The 26,131-nt window shown below is 45.7% G+C and overlaps 1 protein-coding gene across 15 annotated transcripts in view; it reads left to right on the top strand.

Annotated features, from left to right (window-relative positions):
- Positions 1–26,131, top strand: part of LOC106613507 (receptor-type tyrosine-protein phosphatase S) — a 283,006-nt gene that overhangs the window by 124,235 nt on the left and 132,640 nt on the right. For all 15 annotated transcript variants that reach the window (XM_082956707.1, XM_082956706.1, XM_082956708.1 and 12 more), the window contains 3 exons: positions 3,884–4,069; positions 18,857–19,002; positions 22,170–22,311. In XM_082956707.1, the coding sequence (XP_082812833.1) occupies positions 3,973–4,069; positions 18,857–19,002; positions 22,170–22,311 (385 nt within the window). In that variant the 5' untranslated portion in view covers positions 3,884–3,972. The remainder of the gene's footprint in view (positions 1–3,883; positions 4,070–18,856; positions 19,003–22,169; positions 22,312–26,131) is intronic.

Genomic DNA, 26,131 nt, shown 5'->3' with positions numbered 1-26,131 from the left:
GTGCTGTGCACGGTAACCTGATGCAAGATCCGCTCATCTTGGAGAGACATGTTTTTCTGGCCCCTCGGGCGGAGAGATGTTGTTTTGTCTCATTAATGTTATTTCACATCTTTTCACAGTGATTGTGTGTGTGTGTGTGTGTGTGTGTGTGTGTGTGTGTGTGTGTGTGTGTGTGTGTGTGTGTGTGTGTGTACATCTCCATTTGTGTGTGTGTGTGTGTGGTGTGTGTGTGTGTGTGTGTGTGTGTGTGTGTGTGTGTGTGTGTGTGTGTGTGTGTGTACATCTCCATTTGTGTGTGTGTGTGTGTGTGTACATGCTTGAATGTATTTCCACGCTGTGCTTTGGCTCCTGCTCTCTCCCTGCCGGCTTTGACTTGGTCCTCCCCTTCTTCTCTTTACCCATAATTCTCGTCTCCAGACCGAGTCCAACATGTTAGCATCAATAATGCATGGTGAAGTGCTGGATTAGGAGGCTTTGCGTGTCAAAGAGAGCATCCCTGATTGCTACTGACTGCTGCAGAAACCCCAGAAACACAGCGACCCTCTTGGCTCTCCAAGGTGGTGTGAGGGAATGGGAGGCGTTGAGAGACAGGGAGAGTGAAACTTGGTCCAGTGGAGAAAGACACATATCTGAAATATGTGGGGAGTAGCGGTCTGTATTGGTCAGCTGTTGAGTGTGTGTGTTTGTTTCTGGATTTTATTAATACTGTATGTGATAGATTCTAGTCCGTCAGCGTGAAAAACAGGGACAAGAGCCTTCTGGAGATGGTTACAACGCTTACAAAGCTCGATAATATTTTCTTTTATTTCACCTTTATTTAACCAGGTAGGCCAGTTGAGAACATGTTCTCATTTACGACTGCGACCTGGCCAAGATAAAGCATCTCAGGCAGGACCCTGGATATCTTGCATTTAGCATGTTAACGGTTCTCAGACGCCTGGCCATTTGGACTCTTTCTAAGTCAGGGTTAGGCTATTGTGTAGCCAGTGAAAACATATACGTATAGGACAGTTGAAGTCAGCGCAATGTTAGTGTTAGCGGTTAGTGCTCATGTTGTTACAGTGTGAGTCAGACTGGTAGCCCAAATATGTCAATGAGCTAGCAATTTGCGCTCCTATCCCAATAAAACATAATACAAGCATATTTTGTGAAACGAGTTGCCAATACCGTCCTAATACAAGAAAAACCTTCCTGGAGCTACTCAAGGACAAATCTGAAACAAAGTGAAATGTGAGCGTTAGCCGCTAGCTAGCGATTAACGGTTTCCACTCCACCTGCGCTCGATGAAGCAGTTTGCTGCAAGGTTTTACCAATCGATGGGTGTGAGCATCACTTGACTGTGAAGCACTGTTCATCTCTCCTCCATCTCCGTGGGGGAAGCCGTGGCTACTCTTAGCAGAGCCCCTCCTCTCCTCTTCTCCCGGCGAGGTGCTAGTAGCCAGAGAAGTGCTGCGCTGCTGTGCTTCAACCACCCGACCATGAGTGTGTGAGTGTGATTCTCGTGTCTCTATGGACAGCTGCAAGTCTACACACATAGCTAGTCATTGTGGAGTCTTGATTTCTAGGTATTGTCTGGGTAGAGTTTTTGAGATATTATCGTTCTATTGTCCGTCTTTCATTTGAAGTGTGTGTGTGTGTGTGTGTGTGTGTGTGTGTGTGTGTGTGTGTGTGTGTGTGTGTGTGTGTGTGTGTGTGTGTGTGTGTGTGTGTGTGTGTGTGTGTGTGTGTGTGTGTGTGTGTGCACGTTTGTTCTCGTGTGAGCCTGTGTATGTGATCAGGTTGCTCAGGTGACGGTACTTCTCCACAACAATAGGCCATTTTGCATTGTAACCTGAGCCTGGAGGCAGAGAGCCAGCTCAGGGGGAGCGCAATAAATCACTACCCCACACAATGTCTACTTCCTATGGGCTTCAGACAGGCGAGGCTTAGCCTCCTGCTGGAGAGATCCAGAAACACGGTGCAATTCCTCCACTTCCCCCCCCCCCCCCCCCTCCACTGTTTACATCTAGAACAATAAGCCTGACATAGCAAACCATCCCCCTCCACACTTCCATACCCCCCCACCCCCTCTCATTACCTCTCCCTATCCCTTTCTCTAACTGACATCACCTGCCCTGAAGAAAAAAAACAACAACACAAGACTGTTCGTCAACACAAATAAGAAAGACAAGCGGGAGGACGAGTGCTAGAAGCGTGTACTGAGAGTGTATGTGTGTGTGTGTGTGTGAGCGATGAGCTCAGGTTCTGACGGCCCCCAGTCTTTGGCGCGGAGAGCCACAAAAGGCCCATTGTTGGAGTTAAGGAGCTCTGCCGACTCGACTCCTCCCCGGAGTGTGTGTGTGTGCTTACGTTGTGTGTACGTGTGTGTGTGTATGAGTCTCGAAGTGTGTGTGTGTATGAGTCTCGAAGTGTGTGTGTGTGTATGCGTGTGTGCCCGTGTGCCTGTCTGTGTGCGTGGGTGCGTTGGTATCTCCATGTGTGTATGTGTGTGTGGAGGGATGGGCCCTGCGGCTAGGCGGGTGAAGACTTGGCAGGCGGTGTGGCGTGGCGTCTGGGGTGCCGGGTTACACTGCAAGTATAGCTGCGGCCTGTCTGACTGGAGGTGTGTGTTGCAAAAACAATCCTCCCTCAAGCTACGTTCACGTGGCTGAAAGAAAAGAGACATCAGGGTTGTCCCATTGGAAGTGGAACACTGAGGATTTCTAATGGCATCTGATGCACAGGGAATGTTTTGTGGTCACACAGCAGTTGTGGATTGACCACATGAATGACTACACTAATGGGTAATCGGAAGAGGTGGTCAACCCAGTGGTAGTGGTTATTTTGATGTCTCCAAACATTTTAGAACCCCTCAGAACTAGTCTGGAACTTTTAGAACCTTCCAGTGACCTGGAACGCAGCTCCAAAATGGCAGTTGTTACCAAGCCCCATTCTGTCTACCAAGCACAGCATCTCAGTGTACACACACACACACACACACACACACACACACACACACACCACACACCACCCCCGGTATTCGGCCTCCTCTCCATTCATGTCATGGATCCTGAAAAATCACTCATCTCTCTCCTCTCTCCTCTCTCTCTCTCTCTCTCTCTCCCCCTCCATGTTCTCTTAATTCCTCCTCTTTTAATTAAAGTGTGTAACTGCGCTCGGGCATCAAACGTGGCAGACATATCAACGAGGGCCCACTTGCTGGGCGCTACCGCCGTGCGCACCCAGGGGATCCGTGCCAAATGGCGTCCTATCACCCTTACAGTGCACTTCTTTTGACCAGGGCCCGTAAGTCTCCGGTTAAAAGTAGTGCACTACGAAGGGTATAGGGTGCCCTTCGGGACACATGCGGGGATTAATGGCAATTTGACTAAAACAAAGACACGCTGTCTGAAATATCGTCGGGTACCCCCATAATTACACAATGTGCCGATAAGCAAATAATGACAAGATCGAGAGATAAATGCCCCAGCTAATTATGAGATGTGAAAAGCAGTTTATTAGGATAGGGGGAGAACAGCTCTGGAGACAGTTTACTGCTTCCTTGCCGCTCTCAGTCTATGTGACGGTGGTGTGTGTCTTGTCATAAATGCTGTCCATGCATATGAGCCTTGTGTTGTCTAGCTAGCACACAGCTGATAGGAACATGTATGGTAATGTATGCTCAACAGTGTGCATTTACTGACACAATGGTGACCTTCAGAGAGGCAGTAGAGGTTTGGAATGTATCCATTGTTGAACAGAGTAAAGATTCATGTGTTGTGTGTGACCGGGATGTGTGTGTTTGACATCACCCCAGGCTTTGAAGCAGACTCCCTTTTAAAACGCTTGAATGCTCAATTGGTGATATCCTAGCTCATCATCTCCTCTCTCCCTCTTCCTGCAGAGTGCCAAGACGTCCTGTGTGAAGACCCCAGCCTCCTTCTTGTGGGGCCTCGGCTCTCCAGCCAGGTCAAAAGTCGCCCCCGGAACAAGATGGCCGCCGGCGGTCCACCCTGCCTTTCTCTGCCGGCCCTGCTGCCCCTCTGCGCTCTGTTGCTCTGTTTGCTGTTCACTGGCTCCCATGCCCTATGTGAGTACTACTATAATATTTGTGTGTGTGTGGGTGGGTAAGTGGGTGGGTGGGTGGGTAAGGTATAGTTTGTGTGTGTGTGTGAGAGAACGTGTGTACAGTATGTCTTGAGGGCTATTCACACTGCTGAGCCGAACCGAGCCATTCTAAACCATGCTGTACTGAGCCGGCCTGATTATGCATCCACCATAGTTGCTGGAACCGGACTGAAAAGGACCATGTGAATAGAAAATACTTCAAAGTTTGGTTTTGGTGTGAGTACCTGTGCTGTGTGTTTTGGTCTTTCGTGCCCTTGTGGATTGTGCAGATGATTACGGGTCTCGTCCCGTGTGATAATCATTGTGCGCTGGTGTTATTTATTCGAGGTACTCCCCGCTCTTTTGTTTTGGGTTTCCACCTTGTGTTTTGTTACGTGTTTGTTTGGTCTTCGTGCCTTTACACGGCACGCCGTAATTTGGGCCTTAATTTTTTTTTTTTTTACGATTACGCATTCCTGCGTCTGTCTCCCGAATCGTTGATACCAACGTGACACTACCTGTATGTCGTCCCATCTCTCACCATACAATGGCTTTGTCCCAAATGGCACCCAATTCACTATGAGCCCTGGTCAAAAGCACTGTACTACATAGGGAATAAGGTGCCATTTGTGACGTACCCCATAGCTCCTCCGATTTTCAATATCGTCGGCTCTCTTATCCCGAAACTCCCCGTTCGGATTTGTTCTGCACCATTTCTCCGCTAAGATGGATTTAGAGACGCATTAGGAAATCAAAACAAAGGGAGTGCAGAGAGAAATAAAAGAGGGAGAGATGGGGGGAGAGAACGAGGGAGAAGAGCGATGCTTTCTCGCTGTTCACAGTGTTTAAATCCAGTTGAGTCAGTGTACAGCTGGGAGGGTCTGTGGTGTGTGTGCGTAACTGCATGACAATGTTTCACATTCTGGTCTCTTCCTCCCTCCCTCTCCTCTTCCATATCCTTTCCTTTCCCCAATATTCTCCTAATCTCTTCTCTGTCTTTTTTGTTGTTGTTGCTTGTTTTGTTATGTGTATGTTTGAGCGTGCGTGCATGGTAACACAGTACGTGATAGAATGCATACAATCTCTACAGCGTATAGAGAGTTGTCTGACTATCTATTTACGATTGGTCCTTTGCTCTTTGTGTCTGCTGTTTTTGTTCTGTGGCCAGTGTCTGGAGTAGAGACTGATGGCACACTCACACCATAGGCTGATGTATATCTATCACTCCTCTTGTCTGGAATCAGTCCCTGTCTATCTACCCGTCTGTCCACAACTTGATCTATTGTTGCCTGTTCTCTCCTCCTTACTTCTTTCACCCTCTCATTCACTCACTCACTTTGTTGAGTGTGTGCTGTTTAAATAGCTGGGAGAGAGGATCATGCGCACACAAAAACACACACACACACACACACTATCTGTCATGCACACACAACCATTATCTCTCCCTCACACACACATACAGTTGAAGTCGGAAGTTTCCGAAATCAAAAGAAATCAGGCAAGACCTCAGAAAAAAAATGATAGACCTCCACAAGTCTGGTTCATCCTTGGGAGCAATTTCCAAACGCCTGAAGGTACCACGTTCATCTGTACAAACAATAGTACGCAAGTATAAACACCATGGGGCCACACAGCCGTCATACCGCTCAAGAAGGAGACGCGTTCTGTCTCCTAGAGATTAATGTACTTTTGTGCGAAAGTGCAAATCAATCCCAGAACAACAGCAAATTACCTTTTGAAGATGCCGGAGGAAACAGGTACAAAAGTATTTATATCCACAGTAAGACGAGTCCTATATCGACATAACCTGAAAGGCCACTCAGCAAGGAAGAAGCCACTGCTCCAAAACCGCCATAAAAAAAAAGCCAGACTATGGTTTGCAACTGCACATGGGGACAAAGATCATACTTTTTGGAGAAATGTCCTCTGGTCTGATGAAACAAAAATAGGGTTAGGGTTTGGCCATAATGACCATCGTTATGTTTGGAGGAAAAAGGGGGAAGCTTGCAAGCCGAAGAACACCATCCCAACCATGAAGCATGGGGGTGGCAGCATCATGTTGTGGGGGTGCTTTGCTGCAGGAGGAACTGGTGAACTTCACAAAATAGATGGCATCGTGAGGGAGGAAAATTATGTGGATATATTGAAGCAACATCTCAAGACATCAGTCATGAATTTAAAGCTTAATAACAAATGGGTCTTCCAAATTCCAATTTGTAAGTCGCTCTGGATAAGAGCGTCTGCTAAATGACTTAAATGTAATAAATGTAAATGTAAATGGACAATGACCCCAAGCATACTTTAAAAGTTGTGGCAAAATGGCTTAATGACAACAAAGTCAAGATATTGGAGTGGTCATCACAAAGCCCTGACCTCAAACCTATAGAAAATGTGTGGGTAGCACTGAAAAAGTGTGTGTGAGCAAGGAGGTCTACCAACCTGACTCAGTTACACCAGCTCTGTCAGGAGGAATGGGCCAAAATTCACCAGACTTATTGTGGGGGGCTTGTGGAAGGCTACCCAAAATGTTTGACCCAAGTTAAACAATTTAAAGGCAATGCTACCAAATACTAATTGAGTGTATGTAAACTTCTGACCCACTGGGAATGTGATGAAAGAAATAAAAGATTAAATACATCGTTCTCTCTACTATTATTCTGACATTTCACATTCTTAAAATAAAGTGGTGATCCTAACTGAACTAAGACAGGGAATTTTTACTAGGATTAAATGTCACGAATTGTGAAAAACTGAGTTGAAGTGTATTTGGCTAATGTGTATGTAAACGTCCAACTTCAACTGTAATTGGCTAAGGTGTATGTAAACTTCCGGCATCAACTGTACATGCACAAACAAACACAAACGTCCCTCCATCTCTTTCTTTTCTCTATCTTTCTCCTCTTTGCAATTTGTCAGTATCGAGATTCTGCCCCATTTCATCAGGTTCCGGCAGTGGATATGTAGCTCTTTTTGTCAATCTCTCTGTCTCTCTCAGCCTCCTTCTCCATCACTCCATTGCTTATGGAGCAGAGCTTTTGTATTCAACCCTCCTAATAATGCACGGCAGTCGCTTAGCAGGCAGCGCACGCACGCACTTACACACACACACACACACACACACACACACACACACACACACACACACACACACACACACACACACACACACACACACACACACACACACACACACACACACACACACACACACACACACACACACACACACCCGCCTCCCCCAACCTCTAATCACTCTTCCCACAAAGCCCCCAACCACCAGGCTCACCGGCCCCCCTCGTGGTCCTGTTAGCAGTAAACAGGCACAAACACACACGCATACGCACACACATACACACACACACACACACACGCACATTCACATTCAGGTACACGCTTTCTCATACACATAAATATGCACACTGAGGTGGACATAAAAAACTTAGACACCCACGGTCCATCCATCTCTCTGTCTCTCTCCCTCCTCTGATTGCTGGTTGAGATTGGATCCAGCCACCGCTCCTCTCCCACTGATTGACAGAGACACCCCCACCCTCCCCCTCTTTTTTTGTTTTGTCTCATTTCTGTTTTTCTCCCCCCCCCGCCTCGTTTAAGCAGTCTGTCTGTCGCTCCCTCCATCTCTCTACCTCTCTCCTCACAACTATTTTTGTTTCGATGCACCTGTGGGCTTTATGTGTGATGAAGCCTGACACATGCACGCACACACATGCACGCGCACGTGCATACGCGCTCACAGACACACACACACCAGAGTGGCCCAGGGGTGCAGTCATCCAACTTTATTTTCTCCCACCTGCTCATCGTGGGGGGACGAAGAGCCTCACATTAGTCTCTCCTCCCTCCCTCCCTCCCTCCCTCCCTCCCTCCCTCCCTCCCTCCCTCCCTCCCTCCCTCCCTCCCTCCCTCCCTCCCTCCCTCCCTCCCTCTGTCTGTCTGTCTGTCTCTCTCTCTCTCTCTCTCTCGCTCTCTCTCTCGCTCTCTCTCTCGCTCTCACCATCAACACCTCCTACCCCCTCTCCCCCCCTCTCTCTTTCTCTCTCTCTCTCTCTTTCCATCAACACCTCCCACTCTCTTGTTCTCTCTCTCACACGAGCAGAGCAAGTGGATGTCACCTCATCAAAGACGGCCTGTGCTAAAAGCATGATGTCATTCTCCCCCCTCCCTTTCCCTTTCTCTCTCCCTCTCTCGCTACTCCTTTCACTCTCATAAATCACAACGAGGAGGAGATGTTTTTAATCAAAAAGGGAAAAAAGGCTGTTGAATAAATCTAGCTACCCCGCTGTAATATAGCGTTGGTTTACATCACTGTGTGTGTGTGCGTAACCCCCTGCTGACAGCCTTGTTGGGAAAACAGCATAGCGGTCCCTCATCTTCTAAATTGCCTGTGTACTAGAGGAGATTGTAGGGTCACCTAGCAAAACAAGCGGTCACGCCTCTCGATTGACCAATCACAAGCTCTGCTCCTTGTTTTTGCCCTTCAAATTCAGAGAAATGGATGCATGTTTGGTCGATGTTTGTTTTTTGTTGTGTGTGTGTGTGTGCGTGTGTGCGTGTGTGCATGTGTGTGTTTCCTCAGATCTGATCACTGCAGGGTGGGACTACCCTCTTCCTTTCCAAAAGGGGCCAAATGTGAGCGTCCTGATTCCTACACACACACACACACACACACACACACACACACACACACTATTTAAAGGCCCTGTCCCTCCGTCCAGGGTGTGTCAGTGTGTCTAACCACAGCACTCAGGGCCACCATTATCCTTCCGTCTGTCTCGTCCAAAAACCGCCCGACTGCCAGACACCACGAGCGACAGCGCCGTCGTCCAGAAATAGCCCAACAACTGGCTGCACAGTCCTATTTGTTCTTCTGCGGTCAGTTACTCCGCCTCCCTCCGCCATAAAAAGCGCCTCTGCCCCTTCTACTCTGTACGGCTCATCAATTCCCCAACAATATTGAGCAGTAAATGAGGCCCTCTACTCCAACCATGTAAAAATGTTCTTGGAATGTATATATACAGTATTATATGCATAAACATATGGGTATAAGCACCATGTTACTGCTCCATGACCACCAACTTAACTAATGTGGTGGAAAATGATTTTCTAGTCAGCATATCTCATTTTTGGGAGGGTACAAGTGCTTTTTTTGTGTGCAACAAGCAAGGACAATTGAAAACTGTGATGTTTATTTGCGACGTTTATTTATGCCCCCTGTCCTCTGTGCAATCTACTTAAGAGTGGCTGTGCTAGCCTAGTGTTCTGGCTGGACTGCCTAATTTTAATTGACTAGAGCCCAAAGTGATGGGGGGGGATTTCAATGATTTCTTTTCCTTTGAAGTTGCCTAGTGAAACATTTCAGGCCCCTTAGGCAGGAGAGAGTCATTTTCTGGTTCTCTCACTCTCAACCCTACTCCTCATATAGTTTAGAGTTAAATTGTTGTTTAACCATTCACAGGCCAGATACGTATTCACTGTAAGTAACTATCAGCATTTAGTGATGTTGACTTCTAATGTTATTGTGTGGTACATCATGTATTGTAGAACACACATGTTCTTGTCAACACAGTGGGTGAAATTCTGTTGCTTCGCCTTAGGAGCACTGAAGCTTATTCTGCCCTTTTTCCGAGGCCGTGTCTAGACTTGACATTTCACGCAGCTTTTGAATTCTGATCATGGGGTTCTGATCATGGAATTCAGAACACGTCGTGCGTCTACACCTACGTTTAAATGTGTCTAGCATGTCCACATTGTGTCTGGATTCCCTTGTCTTGGCTGTGTGCTTAGGGTCGTTGTCCTGTTGAAAGGTGAACCTTTGCCCCAGTCTGAGGTCGGGTTCTTGGTCAGTTCCCTGACCAAGGCCATTCTTCCCCGATTGCTCAGTTTGGCCAGGCGGCCAGCTCTAGAAGGAGTCTTGGGGGTTCAAAACTTCTTCCATTTAAGAATGATGGAGGCCACTATGTTCTTGGGGACCTTTAATGCTGCAGACATTTTTTTTGTACCCTTCCCCGGATCTGTGCCTCGATACAATCCTGTCTCGGAGCTCTACGGACAATTTCTTCTACCTCATGGCTTTAAAAAATATATATAGTTTTTACCCCCTTTTCTCCCCAATTTTGTGATATTTAATTACAATTTTTACAATCTTTTAAACTTCAATTGGTTACTTTTTAAATGTGTGGCCAACTGTTCCAAGAGCCACAGTGTACAATATTTTTCTCCAGCCAAGCCTTAACACAATTGTTCAAACTAATCAACTAAATATGATATTCAACCTAGACTGGGGACTTCATCATTAAGAGACAGTTATCTACTAGTTGTCTCTTCTTCCTGACTCAGGTGTATAAGGCTTGGGTGGAAGAAAAGCAACATAAATGCCTAATATGGGAATTCATATTATTTTTCCAACATTTATTATTGTCAACTTACATCTCAAAGCTATGCATGCACTAAGCCTTGACCTGGTACACACATATTTCTCTGTCCTCAATTTGATTGAACGCCTCGATCGGTCTTTTTGCCTTGTAACTGATTGTTTCTAGAAAGAGAGAAGGGACAACACATGATCAAGATGTGCTAGCTACTAGTTTTAAAGAAATGAAATATGTAATCGTTACAAAGAATGACTGTATGAGCTACATTTATGAAAGTAATACATCAGTTTACTTACCTTATCAGTCTTGAAGTATCATTTATCACCAAAAAAAGTGTTATGAGTGAGTGCACCACAAACATCTTTCCAGGGTGTTGATGCAGCCTCCTCCTAAGATAGCCTCGGGGTAGGGGAAGGGTATCCATCTGCAAAATTGAAGTCTTGCTTTGATGTCAAGTCAGCTCATAATGTTGCTACCTTAGCTGTGGTGCTAGCTAACATGCTATTGAAAATTGACAGTAGCATATTAAAATGCATATTTGTATTAAAAGACCAACGTATTCACCTAAAAAAATGTGTTTAGGCAAATCATTAATTACCTAGCTAGCTAACACATTAATTGTGCAAAAATATGATAGCTAAGCGCTAGCCAGTCAGTCAGACAGATTGCAACTGGTATCAACAAAATGTGTTTCACTCTATCCCATAAAACATGACATTGCTAACTGGATATCAATTAGCTAACACCATTTTAATTTTTATTAGGAAGTTTAGTTAATAAGTTAGATGCTCACAGGACAACTTTGGTAGATAGCTAGCTTGGTTTCCATTTCCCAACAGGTTTTTTTAATCCCCCCTGATTAGTTGTCAACGTTTACTGGTCTAGGAACTCATGTGTTCACCAGATATGGCTTCTGGTAAATTGTTTGCCACTAGTGGATAATAAATATTGTTGTCACAGGTTTGCCACAGATTCAAATATAACCTTGAGAAAATTGTTTGCCAGAAAAAACCTCTGGTGAGGTGTTTGCCACTAGTGGCAATAAATATGATTGTTGCCAAAGGTTTCCCGCATATTCACCACTAGTGACAAACATTTGCAAACTTCTGGCAACATTTTGTGGCACGCTCTTTAATTTGCAGCAAATTTGCCACAAACTTGCAGGAAGTTTGCCTCAACAAATTACATTTTTGTAAGGGCTGATTGTGTCCAGACTGAGGAGAAATCCGCGTCTCTGACCACCACCTGAAGTGGTCAGCCAAATCTGAACACAATGCAACTTTTGTGCGTCTAGACCTGTCTTTTCAATGCGATCTTCGTATTCCGATAGCAGAAGACACATGTAAGTGTCAGGTGTAGACACAGGCCACGTTTATTTTGGTTATTTGGTCCATTCGTTTGAGTGATGTTGTTCAAGTCAAGTTTGACAAGACAATGCAGGTGATTGAAGTGCATGAAATTGTAATGTGTCAAACACTTTGATGAGCACTCTCCTCAAGTTTACATCTTCAAAGGTTTTACAAATTGAATAATATCATTTCATTTTATACTTGACCTCCATGTGATTTAAATAAGAGCAGATTCTCCTGGATGGATATGCAGTAGTTTTCCAAAATATGGGACTTTACATTTCTACCATTCATGATGTTGTCAACAACATTTGTTTTGCTCGTGGCTTTTCCGGGTGAGCGCTTGATTGGTTTCATGCGCTGACTTTGGGTATTCAGGTTGAATATGAGTATGGCTGTCAAAATGTAGACTAACTTAAAACAGTATACTAAGTAATGACCTCGTGATTGTTCTCATGCCTTGTTCAATTGAGCAAAGACAGTGATCTTTTTCATAAAAACCAGAGCGTTTCCAATTACCCTGTGTCATGAACAAAAGGCTGTGTCTTTTGTATTTTTCCTTCTCCTCCACTAAAGTTATTCTTCAGTGAGAAGATGGAGTGGATTTATCTCTTTCTCCTTTCAGGCAGACCCATTTTCTGTGTCTCTCGTTACATGTTTTGACCCAAGATGTGGCCCTGGCCTTGGCTCTCAGCAATTGCAGGTGTTCTTTTCATTCAGGTGGAGTCACCAAGTGTCAATTGCCTGAAGAGACTCAGAATGACACAAAATTGTTCCTATTGCACTAACTCCTCCGATTGCGTGGCCATTTTGAAATTGCCTGCGCTCTTAAACTTAATTTTCTGTCACCTCCCCGGAATTGAACAGATTTATTTCCAACGAGGTAAGGTATACTTAGCTGTTTTCTTTTAGTCTGTGCACTAAACAATGGTTTCAATGGGACCAATTTGGAGCTATTATGAGCTCACCACTTTCCGGTTCAGCTTCTTCGACAGTCGTGTGGTTGGGAGACCACTGGGCATTAACACTCTGAGAACTCGCATTTCCTTCCCACATCCTGCAGTAAGTTTTTTGTTGGCCTGCCTACTGTGTACTGTGCAACCTCATTTGCAGTGTAGACGGCCCACATTCACTTTATGATACTTAGCGGAAGGAGACAATGTGAAGATGTGAAGATAAAAGGATCATTATTATCTTGCGGTTCCTCAGTCTGGGCCTCCTGAGCCTCCGTAGCTCCAACCCCTTGGCCCAGTTGGACTGGAGTGAGAATAAGAAGGTGGCCCATTCGGATGTTTGGTCTGACAATCCAGTCAGCACGCTCAGTTTGTGAATGACTGCATCCAAGGTGACTCGATCCACCACCTGGCCCTGAGAGCCAATCCCAATGAACCCCTCTTCCCCTGCCTTAATTGAAAAAGCAATTGTTTCATTAAGTCATTACAATCGCCAGGCAAGGCGAGGATTACAGTACATTGGGTGGTGAGAGATGCCAAATGAGCCCTCAGAAACTCCACTGCGTGGCACAGGATTAGCACGGGCTGCCAATTGTTTATTGATGGGACTCGGTGGAAGCTATTATCTGTTAACAGCAAAGGTCTAACATGGGACCTACACCAGTCAATGAGGGGAGGATCAAGAGCCATACGTCCTCCAGCATTGCTACAGCTAGAATGGGGAACTGGGATATCCTCATACATCAAACCTCCGTCTTAGTGGTTCCCATGACAGTTTACACCACCGATGTAACTCCGCAGTGGGTATCGGAGCAAGCGACCGGGGAAGCCCAACCAACCACCTCTTTTTCCCATACACCCATGCTCCTGCTTCTTTCGTTCTTCTGCTTCCTGATTCAACCTCTTCTTCGCAGCAGTCGATTAGCCCTAGCCAGGAGCAAGAGTGTGCGAGAGACAGAAACCCAAGACAAAAGAGCAAGAGAGGCAGGGGTATAGAAACAGAGGTCAGTTTCCATAGCGATTGATCTTGCCTGGGCAGCCGGTGAAAATTGGTTCCTGATTGATGGGGGCTTGATGTGTTGAGGCCTGGAGGGTGTTGGGGGGTTGAGGGTGGATGGGTCTTAAGCCAGGCCCTAGCCAGTCAGGATTCTGTAACAAGTGGCTAGCTAGCATGCTGAGATCTGTGGATGTGGGCCTACCTCACACAGCTGAACCGCAAATATCTATGCTTAAGTAGGTTAGGAACGATGTGGTGGTTACTTGAAAACTAATATTTTTGTCCCAACGACATTTCTTCTTCATTACTGACTAAATGTATTATCGTCCAGCAATGAAAAAGGATAGTGTCCTGTCAGAAAATGCTGACAGGGCTAATCCAATTTGTACACATTAGTAATTATGATGTGCATGTTTGGTTGTGTGCGTTGTAAAGCTTATGTGGCCCTCAAATATAGCAGTTTCTGTTGTTCTCTACGCCAGCAGCATTTACTAAAACATAACACAAAAATCGCTCTAACCTTCTTCCATTGTTATTGGCCTCTAGGGTATTAGAGAAGAAGGTCAAATTAGGTGGTGAATAGTACCTCTAATATGTCCAAATGTTCCTTTCACCACCAAATAAGCCTGTAAAAGGTGTTATTGGCTGTAAAAGGTGCCTATTTTGATCAAGATGAAAGACAAGTGGCTTCTACCCATCACCCCTTTTTACAAATCATTCAATGGGTAGATGAGGTACAATTTTGGCCTCTTCTTTCCTAAGCCACATCATAATGGGTCCTATTTATTCTCCAAAAGCTTCTCATCGATTACAGTGCTACGCATTTAACCAAACCCTACTATTGCCCGATTTACCTACTAAATGGCAATCTGGAGGTACTGCAAATGGAACTCGCACTCACATGGAGCGAAAGGCTATTTGAAAGGAGGCGGTGTCGTTTCTCTTATCTGGGTGAGCAGAACCTACCAGTCAGTAGAGGGATGCTACATTAGCAAAACAAGTGTCTGCTTTACACAGTATGGGTTAGCCTTCCCCGCTAGCAGTGGCAGTTGGCTCAATAAAGATTCCATTCTATGTCCCTGTGAAGATAGCTCACTACCCACATTTCAGGTTATTTCTGCACCGATGTCGTCTCCTGCTTGGAAGATAAACTGGGTCCTGTTTGCTTTATCAGTGTAAAGCTGTACGTTTCTCTATTTGAAAGAGGCCTGGGATAGAGGGAGATAATGAGGGACAGCTCAGCTGAGGTGGAATGAGAAACAGGAGTAACGAAAGTCCCAATAGGATTCATCTAATGATACTTATTGAAACCAATAGCCCACTTGTCAGTGATACACCAGTTTGTTATTGTGGACTTTTGTGGACTTTTTCCAGGCATTACAGTTAAATTGCCTAGATAACATCCAGGCTACACCTAGATCACAATGTGTTTGTATTTTGGTTGAATTTTCAGTATCATATTGTTTAGCTCGCGGTGGTGTTGCTTATTATGGTGGAATGAGAAAGCAATTTATTTTCAATTGCCAATTTCTATCATGCAATTACTGCCTGCATGACAGTGGTGTTCAGATGCTGAATAAAGGGTTGAATTCAACAATATCCACCAGTGGGATGCCTGAGGCAGGAGGCAATTGAAAATGTTTAAAGGTTAATTATGCTGATCTCGGTTGTCATCCATATACACACACACACACACACACACACACACACACACACACACAACATCTTGCATTGTATTTAGAGACGTACAGACATGGGCATGCACCTATGGGCATGCATTTGCTCACACACACACACACACACAAACAAACAAACAAACAAACAAACAAACAAACAAACAAACACACACACACACACACACACACACACACACACACACACACACACACACACACACACACACACACACACACACACACACACCACACACACACACACACACACACACACACACACCACACACACACCCCTACCTACCTACCTACCTACTTTTCATAATGGCCAACTTTCTGTCAGATCCTCTGTTCTCAGCTGGGTATAAAACAGTGCCTGAGGCCAGGAGTGACATGTGTAGGAGCTTCACGTCTGCTCTGGTTGCTCACTGGGCTCTGAAGGCTTCGCTGCCTTTTCCTCAATCTCTCGTGCTTTCCGTTTCTACTTTTCCCATCCCTCTCTTTGATTTCTCTTCTCTCTCCATTGCTCTCCTTTTTTTCCTCCTCCCTGTTCCCCATCTATTTTCAACCCCTTTATTCTGTCACTCTCTGAAAGCTTCTGCTGTGGGTTTAACCTAGGATAGAGAACCTTATGAGTACCTTGGTAATGTTTAGGTTCTGAACAAACAGAGTAAAAACTCAAACCAAGTGTATTCAACCCACTGGGTACCTCAGCTGCAAGCACAACATACAAGTCACACAAGCACACATTGATACCTTTCGACTAGGCGGAGTCACCTCTTGCATGTCTAAGATAAACAATCCTTGTTTGTTGCTAGGCAGGAACTCAGTCTGTTCATCTTACTGGTATTGGCATGGTCCTCCACAAGGTTTCCACTGACCCCTAACATATGCATTTCTTATACATAGAGAGTCATTCATATGTTCTAATATGGTGACATGAGTAAGTATATTTCAAGCCAGAATCCCACAGTATTATTTAATGGTGGAGATCAGGGGAAAGCTCCTGATCGACCGACTGATCTAATGGGCACTGGGCCTGGGGACCCAACCGGAGCCGGCCACTACAGAGGCTACTCACAGCTTGCCCATGTAAATATCTCCATCTCTTCTATTCAAAAAGCGGATCAATTACCCTTGTTTATATAATCATATGTATTATGATTTAAAAGGCCAAAAAGCTGATCCTAGATTTTCTCTTTTTTAATACGGCCCAGGAGTCATACTCTCTAAGGCGAGCATAGTGGAGGAGGGCTACACAAAACGCAGCTGCAAGCCACGCACATGTAGCTTTTGCTGAAGGAAGATGTAATCACTGAGATCCAGTAAGATTCTGCAGTCAATATGTCCGTGTCTACACATTCGACAGTCACAGGGATCAATTCGTCAAGACGCCGACAAGATAGCCGGGAAAAGGTGAATCCCCTCTGCTTCTTTTCTAAGCAAGAAATGTCACAATCTTATCTCTTGTTCCTTTCATCTGTGAACAGTATTACTGTACCATAGGAGAAGGCTGTTGCTTGCTTGTCGGAATATTCTCTGTGGTGTCATTGGCTGGCTGCCACGGGTCATCAGCCTGCGCCGAGTCTCTTTTCATCTCTTTCCATCGCGTCATTTGTATTGTTTGTTGTTGAGTCGCGACGTGCATCATGTATAGAGGACACCTTGGCCGGCCTCCCATCGCTGGAGCTGCATCTTGAATGGTACCCTATTACGAATGGTACCCTATTAAGAATTTAGCTCACTACTTTTCAAAAAGTAGTGCACTATTTCAGGAATAGGGGACCATTTGGGATGTGGCCTGGGGAATATGGTAGGGAACCTCAAGAGAGACTGGTCACCCCACAGCAAAGACCGATGTGGTCACGTTTCGCTCGGTGTCGATTGGACTCTTCCTGACTCATGTACAGGTCTGTGATGGGAGTGTGGAGGTGTGTGTGATAGGGATTGCTTTTGGAGTATGTTGAACTTTCTGTGCTACGCTTCTGCTGTCCTCAGGCACTCTCTCTCGCTCTCTCTCTCTGTCTCAATCTCGACCTCTCTTTCAGTCCCTTCCCTCAACCACCGTCTCTCTCTTTCTCCCTCTCCTTTTCTCTCTACCCACTCATCCACCTTTTGTCTCTCCTTCTCCCTCCCGCCCGCCCGCCCAGCCAGCCAGCCCCCACCCACTCCCTCCCTCTCCCTCCTCCCGCTCTCTCTCCAGCTCTCTCTCCTGTCCCTAATCAAATGCAGCAGAGCTCTCCTTCGTGTGTGTTTATAGGGGCCCAGGGAGAGGAGAGAGAGTAAAGAGAGAGGGGGCCTGCCTGCCCACGGTCCGTTAATTATTAATCCACATGAACGTGCTCTGCACGTTTGATCATCCCTACGCCCCGGAGTTAACAAGTTCCCCCAGAGAGTTTCCTCTACCCGGCTTGTTGTTGTGAGAGCTGACCCACCAGAAAACGAGCTAAGAAACTCCAAAGTAGCGCCGTCGTCCCAAGCAAGTCTGGTAATATCAGAGAATATTAGGAAGATAGCGAACGTGTTATTGTTGAGTCGAGTTTTTCAGTGAAGATGAGGGATGTTAGGTAAACAAAAACTAAAAAAGCTTCAAAAACCTGGGAAGCAAGGTGTTAAGTTTAGTTGTAATGCAGAACAAATGACTTCTCGTATCTCGCCTGAAGCTCCCGTCAGTCCCCACAGCCGATTGGAATGCCCAACAACGAACGTACGCAGCCTTCCTGGCATGGATGTTCGTCATCCTCTTATCCCGCCATCCCTTTCTTCGGTTGGCGTTTGCGTGTGTGCGTCTGGCTCAGCCAGTGAGGGACGTGTGTGGGTTTTGGATGGGCTCTCTGTGAGTAGGGGGTGACGTGTGAACGTGCGTGTGTGCGTTTATGTATGGGGGGGGGCATAAAATCAAGACAGAAGCTGCTCTGTGGGCACTTTATTATTCATTGCTCCATTAAATTATTCATGTTGGCGTCAGCGTGTCAGGGTGTGCATTGTCTGTAGTGTAATTACCTCTGTGTTGATACACGGCCGCTCGCTTCCCTTCCTTCCACTAGCTCTCTATACATCCAAGCCCCATGATTCCTCTCGCCTCTCCAGGCGAGGGGACTGCAGACTGCAGTTTTCCATAGGCTCTCTCTGCAGCACATGGAGTGGGTGTGTCTAACCGTGACATTATACAGCGGACGAGTGAGGAATTCCAAAGGCCACTCAAGACTTTATTATCTTCTCATACAATGAAAGTGTGTGCACACAAGCTTTTCGAAATGTAATTACCTTCATTTGCAGCTACAACTGGCCCCGTAATGAATTGGTTTATCTCCACTGGAGCTTGCTGTTGCACCACTTTGTTCCCTTAAATCTATTCTAATGCCCTCTTCTTCTTCTTCTCTCTCTCGCTGTCTTTCTCTGTCTCCAGCGCCACCGAGGTTCACTAAAGTTCCCGTCGACCAGATCGGTGTATCCGGGGGCGTGGTCTCCTTCGTGTGCCAGGCGACGGGAGACCCCAAGCCTCGGGTGAGCTGGAACAAGAAGGGGAAGAAGGTCAACTCCCAACGCATTGAGGTGAGACATTAAAGGCTTGTAACCTAACACTGCTGTGGAGATTGTATGGAATTATGAACAACCCCACACCCTCTATATGAATACAAATAATCTATACCAAGTTTTTTTTTTCATCCAAAGCAACTTACAGTACAGTGAGTGCATACATTTTGGTATATGCGGCCCCAGCGGGAATTGAACCCTCCACCCTGGCGTTGCGAGTGCTCTCACCAGCTGAGCAACACGTCTATTCATTCATCACTTTTCTGTTTCACCAAGGTTAGCTCGGTAGATCATTTCCTTCAAATTTCCTTGAACTGAGCACACAAACTACCCCACAATTAGTTGTCGTGACAGACAATGGTTTGCATTTAACCAGGCATCAATTCTACGACACCAGCGCATGTTGAGTGACAGGACTTTGCACAGTGCCAATACACTCTACTTGTCCTCTTGCACTTGAATGACTAGCTGAACGAGTAGTAGCGGTTGCAGGTCTACATTCCCCTATGCACGCTTTGCATTATTTCTGATGTTTGTTTGTTGTGTGTCCCTGCGTGAGCCCAGATGCCGGCTCTAAAGTCGTGATTGATGCTCAGTGTTTCCTTAATTAAAACTCGCTCCTCGCGCCGACAATGTACACACACACACACACACAGACATACACATACACACACTCTCTCAGTGAACACACACACTCACATTAACTACGCTGCCAGCACACTGGGAAGAAGAGAAGAAGGTGAGAAGATGGAACCCTGGCATGAAGAGGAGCACAATGAAGAAGAAGAAGAAGTAGAAGGAAGAGGGAATGACAGAAGTGTCATACAACTCTGCCAGCACTGGAAGAACACACACACACGCACTGCCAGCTCACTGGGAAGGAGAGAAGAAGGGGTGAAGATGGAACCCTGGCGCGAAGAGGAGCATGAAAAAAAATTGATAAATAAGCCAGTGAAATATCATCATGGAGGGCAAAAGCAGTCCAACCCGTGCTGTTTTGCATTTTGCGTTCTCCTTCCGCCGCGTACTAAAGACAAACCCAAAGACAAGGGTATTTCGCCAGCGATTGAACTCTGGGTTAAATTATGGCTATTTCCTTTCTTTTAAACAGTCATTTTACGAAGGAGGTTGGAAATCGTTGCATTCCACCTCCAGCAGCTTTTTGCTTTGTTATTGATTGGGATGTGCACTCAGTCACAGTCACTGTTCCTCATTAGTGTTGTGGCCTTGAGATTTATCATGGCTCGACGCTGAACCTTTCCTTCGGGCTGACAAAAAGCACAGCAGCACGTCACTGCACACGGTCACCCGTATCGATCCAATGTGTTTGTTCTCTTCCTTATATAATGACGAAATTACATGTATAGTGCAACATATGAGTACAATATAGTGCACCATAAGAGTACAATATGAGCACACTCTGACAGTTATGTTCTGATTATTAGTAAACATGGCTGAGAATGAGTGTATATGTTTGAAAAAGGTACTTATATCTTATAATAATTATCTTAATGTACGGCTTTGAACATTTAAATACCTTAGCCTAAAAGCAAACCTTAGCCTATGGTTACCTTTTCTTAAGACTTTGCCAATAGACTAGCATAATGATGTCCTGGCTCATATTTTGAAGCTTTGCAGCAAAAAAATATATACAGTACCAGTCAAAAGTTTGGACACACTTTCTCATTCAAGGGGTTTTCTTAATGTTTTGCTACTTTATACATTGTAGAATAATAGTTAAGACATCAAAACTATGAAATAACATATATGGAATCAAGTAGTAACCAAAAAAGTGGAATGCTTTTCCAATAGTCTTGAAGGAGTTCCCACATATACTGAGCACTTGTTGGCTGCTTTTCCTTCACTCTGCGTTCTAACTCATCCGAAACCATCTCAATTGGGTTGAGGTTGGGAGATTGTGGAGACCAGGTCATCTGATGCAGCACTCCATCACTGTCCTTCTTAGTCAAATAGCCCTTACACAGCCTGGAGGTGTGTTGGGTCATTGTCCGGTTGAAAAACAGATTATAGTTCCACTAAGCGCAAGCCAGATGGGATGGCGTATCACTGCAGAATGCTGTGGTAGCCCTGCTGGTTAAGTGTGCCTTGAATTCTAAATAAATCACTGACAGTGTCACTAGCAAAGCACCTCCACACATCACACCTCCTCCTCCATGCTTCACGATGGGAACCACAGATGCGGAGATTATCTGTTCCCCTACTCTGCGTCTCACAAAGACATAGTGGTTGCAACCAAAAATCTCAAATTTGGACTCATCAGACCAAAGGATGGATTTCCACCGGTCTAATGTCCATTGCTCATGTTTCTTGGCCTAATCAAGTCTCTTATTATTATTTCTTTGCAGCAATTCGACCATGAAGGCCTGATTTACGCAGTCTCCTCTGAACAGTGTGAACTCGGTGAAGCATTTATTTGGGCTGCAATTTCTGAGGCTGGTAACTCTAATGAACTTATCCTCTGCAGCAGCAGAGGTAACTCTGGGTCTTCATTTCCTGTGGCGGTCGTCATGAGAGCCAGTTTCATCATAGCGCTTGATGGTTTTTGCGACTGCACTTGAAGAAACTTTCAAAGTTCTTTAAAATGTTCCCGCATTGCCTGACCTTCATGTCTTAAAGCAGTGGTCCTCAACCAAGTCAAGATCACTTTGACAGTCAAAAAGCAAGCTGAGATCTGCTGCTCAGATTTTTTACATTTAACCTCACATAAACAGTTTTGTAGGAATTCGTTTTGGGCAGTAGGCCTAATACATTATCACAGCATATTGGCTATATGATTGCGCCTGCCAATATTGTTAATCAGACCATATTATATTTCAGAACTCATGAAGCTGGTTGAGAGAATTCCAAGAGTGTGCAAAGCAAAGGGTTGCTACTTTGAAGAATATAACATCTAAAATATATTTAGATTTGTTTAACACTTTTTTGGTTACTACATGATTACATATGTCTCATTTCATAGTGTTGACTTCTTAACTAAAATTCTACAATGTAGAAAATAGTAAAAATAAAGAAAACCCAAAATTCCAAACTTTTGACTGGTACTGTATATGTGAAATGAAGGGGTCCCTAGGCGCTCTACCTGGAGCCTTATTCTAGAAGTATAGTTAGGTTGTCTTTATCTCAGAAAAAGATAGCTCTAACGTTACCATTTCTCTCTGACAAAGACTATAGAGTTCGATGAGGGCGCCGGAGCCGTGCTTCGGATCCAGCCTCTACGAGCGCCGCGGGATGAGAATATCTACGAGTGCGTGGCGGAGAACAGCGAGGGCGAGGTCAACGTCAATGCCAAGCTGTCCATCATCAGAGGTGAGTCACTCAGCGGCGACGAATGATGAGGTCATTGACCATGGACCAATGGTACCCATGGTCCAATAGTCTGATAATATTATCTTCCTGTTGCAATCGTGTTTGATAGCACCAATATTCTCAGATAGCTTCCTGCGTAGATAGTGTTAGCTTATCCCTTGTATCAATTATTTTGTAGCTCTTTTTAACTCCCTGTAACCCTATGTTGGTTTAAATGTTTTACCCCTGTCTGGCTATTAGGACATAAACCTATTAGGACATGAGGAAAGCTGATCCTACGTCAGTCACTAGGTGCACTTCGTGGTCTATTGTGGGTGATATCTATCAAGCGTCGTTCTGCATTCCAACTAATCAACTCTCCATTCAGAGAGGAATGTACAGCTTCTGTATCCCAATAGCAGCAGACGGGATGCTAACAGGGATCATCGTCTGGATAGAGGGTCTGAAGAAAGCCCTCTGATTGGTCTAGAGAGAGGGCCTGAAGAAAGGCTTGTGATTGGTCACACAGGGACACACAGGATCTTAGAGGGAGGTAGCAGACAGATGTGTGAGACGGGTTGTATCCCAAATGGCACACAATTCCCTTTATAGTGCACTTATTTTTGACGAGAGCCCTATGGGCCCTGGTCAAAAGTAGTGTACTATATAGGGAATAGGGTGCCATTTGGGACACAGACGTGAGGTGGTGTAAATGGCACACTCATGCTGCAGGAAGCCCCTGAGACAAGTGTGTCAACTGACTAGCACAGGTTTAAGTCATTGTCTCTCTCTCTCTCTCTGCTGTGTACACTGATGAGAAGGGAGGGGAGTGGGAGGGGGAGGGATTGGTGATTGGTAAAGAAAACCCACTTCATTTGGATAGTTGAATTTTCCATCTATAAGGGTTAGAGTTAACTGCTTTCTAAGGTTATGGTTAAGGTTAGGTTTAGAATAAGGGTTAGAGTTAAGGGCTACGGTTAGGGTTAGTAGATAGTTAATTGAATTGTTACTGATAGTCTGTAGAGCATCTACAGATGGACTATCCAAATAAAGTCTTAACGAAAACAGGAACCGTGGTCCTTATATTTTCCACAATCTGTGCCAAAAAACTGCTTATCAACCATATCTTCTTTCAAATGGAACTTGCCCTTACGATTGGTGCAAAACAGTATGTAGTACAGCAGCGGTGTGGATTTGTTTCAAGTCCCCCCCTCGTTCTAGTTGAGTTTTTTTTTGTATTTTCTTAAAACTGCATTGTTGGTTAAGGGCTTATAAGTAAGCATTTCACAGTAAGGTGCTGTTATATTCTGCGCATGTGACAAATAAAATTAGATTAGATTTGATTTAGGTTGATGAATGTTCAAGGTAATACTCGGGCAGATATTAATGTCCCAGTCACTCTTGTTGTCCCGTCATGCTTTGCGGCCTCACTGCCTCCCATGTTGTGGCTCATCCTGTTTGTCCTTTCTGGCACTACTGTATTGGCTTTACGTCACACTTGGACAGGGACAAGAGCTTTACTGTCTGTTCTCTTGCCATTCTCGCACCATTCTCTCGCTCTCTCTCTATTTCTCTCTCTCTTCATCTCTCTCTCTCTCTCTCTCTCTCTCTCTCTCTCTCTCTCTCTCCTCTCACTCATACACATGCACACAAGCATACACGCATACACACTCCCTCACTCTCTATCGCTCTCTTTCTCTCGCTGTCTCTCTTTCGTTCTCCCTCCGTCTCCCCTCTCTGTCTCCTCCACTGCTGCCATCTGCCCCGGTTGTGGCTGTGACTGGGGCTTGGGCTGAGCTGTAGAGCTGGCAGTAGCTTGTGGTGGTGCAGTCGTGAAGCTCCTCTCCTGTGCTGACTGGACCAGGGCCCAGGATCCGGGGTTATTGTCGGTAGCCACAGTCTTACATGGAAATCCAGGCTTTGGGGCAGGGCCCAGGCGTCCGTGCACCGTCACACACCCACATAACACAGGCCCCTCAGGCAGGCAGAGACAGGGCTCTTTCCAGGCATAGGGCTGGAGGGTGGAAGGGGGTGGGTGGGGCTGTAGGGTGGAGGCTGTTGGGGGTGGAGGAGAGAGCATAAGCCCCCCCCCCCCCCCCTCACCATCTGTGTCGAGGCATTGCCTCGTACAGGTTTATCAGCCTAGCAGGCTGGGGCTGGGTGAGGGGGGGGCGAGACAATAGTGAGACAAGGGGATTTTGGACGAAAGCTTAGGGGAGGGAAAGAATGGACAAGGTATAAGGGACAGGGGATAGAGTACACTGTATACTGTGTAAGAGAAGAGGGGTAACAGTGAATAGGAGAGAGAGAGAACAATGGGTTATAGAGGTCAGGGGTCAGGGGAAGTTGGACAAAGACTTGGAGATGTAGGACATGAGGCAAGGGGCATGGTGCTAGTGAACAAACACACACAAATCCACCCTCCCTCCTCACATACACACACACACACACACACACACACACACACACACACACACACACACACACACACACACACACACACACACACACACACACATATCTACACTTCTCTTGTGCTCTTCTATTTCAACAAGATCTCATAGTTTCCCTTCGAAATTCGACATTGAACGTCTATTTCTGACGTACTAATTCTGCGTGGTTACAGGGTTAATTCCGCGTCATTACAGGGCTAAACAAATCAAAGGTTAACAGTTTAGGCATTCATTCCGAGTGATTAAGGTTAGGGCTATGGTTTGGGAAAGGCTTAAAACAAAATAACAAAAAATGACGTGCCACTACCATTAGGCATCATCAGTATTCTTAGTATTCGAAACGGCTTGTTAGAGCATTGTGAACTGCTGGAGCACAGGGGTCTGACTAGCGCTCTTCGACTCCGAGCATCATGAGTTTGCGGCCAGTGCTGGGCAGTAGTTTTCTTTTTTGTGTCCTCAGAGGAAGGCATGTATCGACTTTTTCAGGACCTTTTCAAACATCTGAAATCGAAGTCTATTTCTAGTGATCAGGCTGCTCTATTCAGCATTAGTATTGAGAAGCGGTGCCCTGTCTCAAGCTGTGTTCCTGTGCTGTCCCGAGTCTTGCAGCGGTGCGTTTAGGCTTGTGACACCTCCTGGCCGCTGCCCTACAGTAGAACAGTGAGCTGAATGCCTAAGATACAGGGCCATCTGCCTTTTGCACCCAGTCCTCTGGGAGTCCTTGGGAAGTCTATAGACACCTGCAATTTCTTTCCTTTCTGTATCCTTCTCTCTGTTTCCTTTTCATTTCTCTCTCTCTTCTTCTCTTCCTTCCCATCTGCGTTCTGTATTTCCTTCCTCCGTAGTTTGCTCACTGTTTCTCACCCTCTGTTGTCCCGCCTCTCTATTTCTCTCTCTCTATGGGTCACCTCTCTTTCTTCTTTTCTTTTCTTTCTTGTCTATCCTGTTTTTTACTGGCTGTGGACCTCTCTCTCTCTGCTCTCTCTCTCTCTCTCTCCCTCTTTCACATTCTTTCTTTCTCTGCCTGTTAACCCTGTTCCCCCCCCCACCCCGCCCCTCTGTTTCACACACACGCAAGTACGCATATGCAAACACACACACACACACACACACACACACACACACACACACACACACACACACACACACACACACACACACACACACACACACACACACAGAGAGACACACACACACAGAGAGAGAAACACACACTCGTTCTCCGTCTCTCTCTCTCTCTCTCTCTCTCTCTCTCTCATCCTCCTCCACCTCCCACTTTCCCATCATTTTCATCCTCATTGCCTCCCAAGGTGGAACTAATCCCAACCTCTCCTCTCCTCCTGTAGTGTGCCTGGAAGAACTCCACTGTAGCCCTGACCAAGGCCTCT

Source organism: Salmo salar, chromosome 10, assembly GCF_965601325.2.
Source record: "Salmo salar chromosome 10, fSalSal1, whole genome shotgun sequence".
Classification (NCBI taxonomy): Eukaryota; Metazoa; Chordata; class Actinopteri; order Salmoniformes; family Salmonidae; genus Salmo; species Salmo salar.
This window is presented reverse-complemented; position numbering and strand designations above follow the sequence as displayed.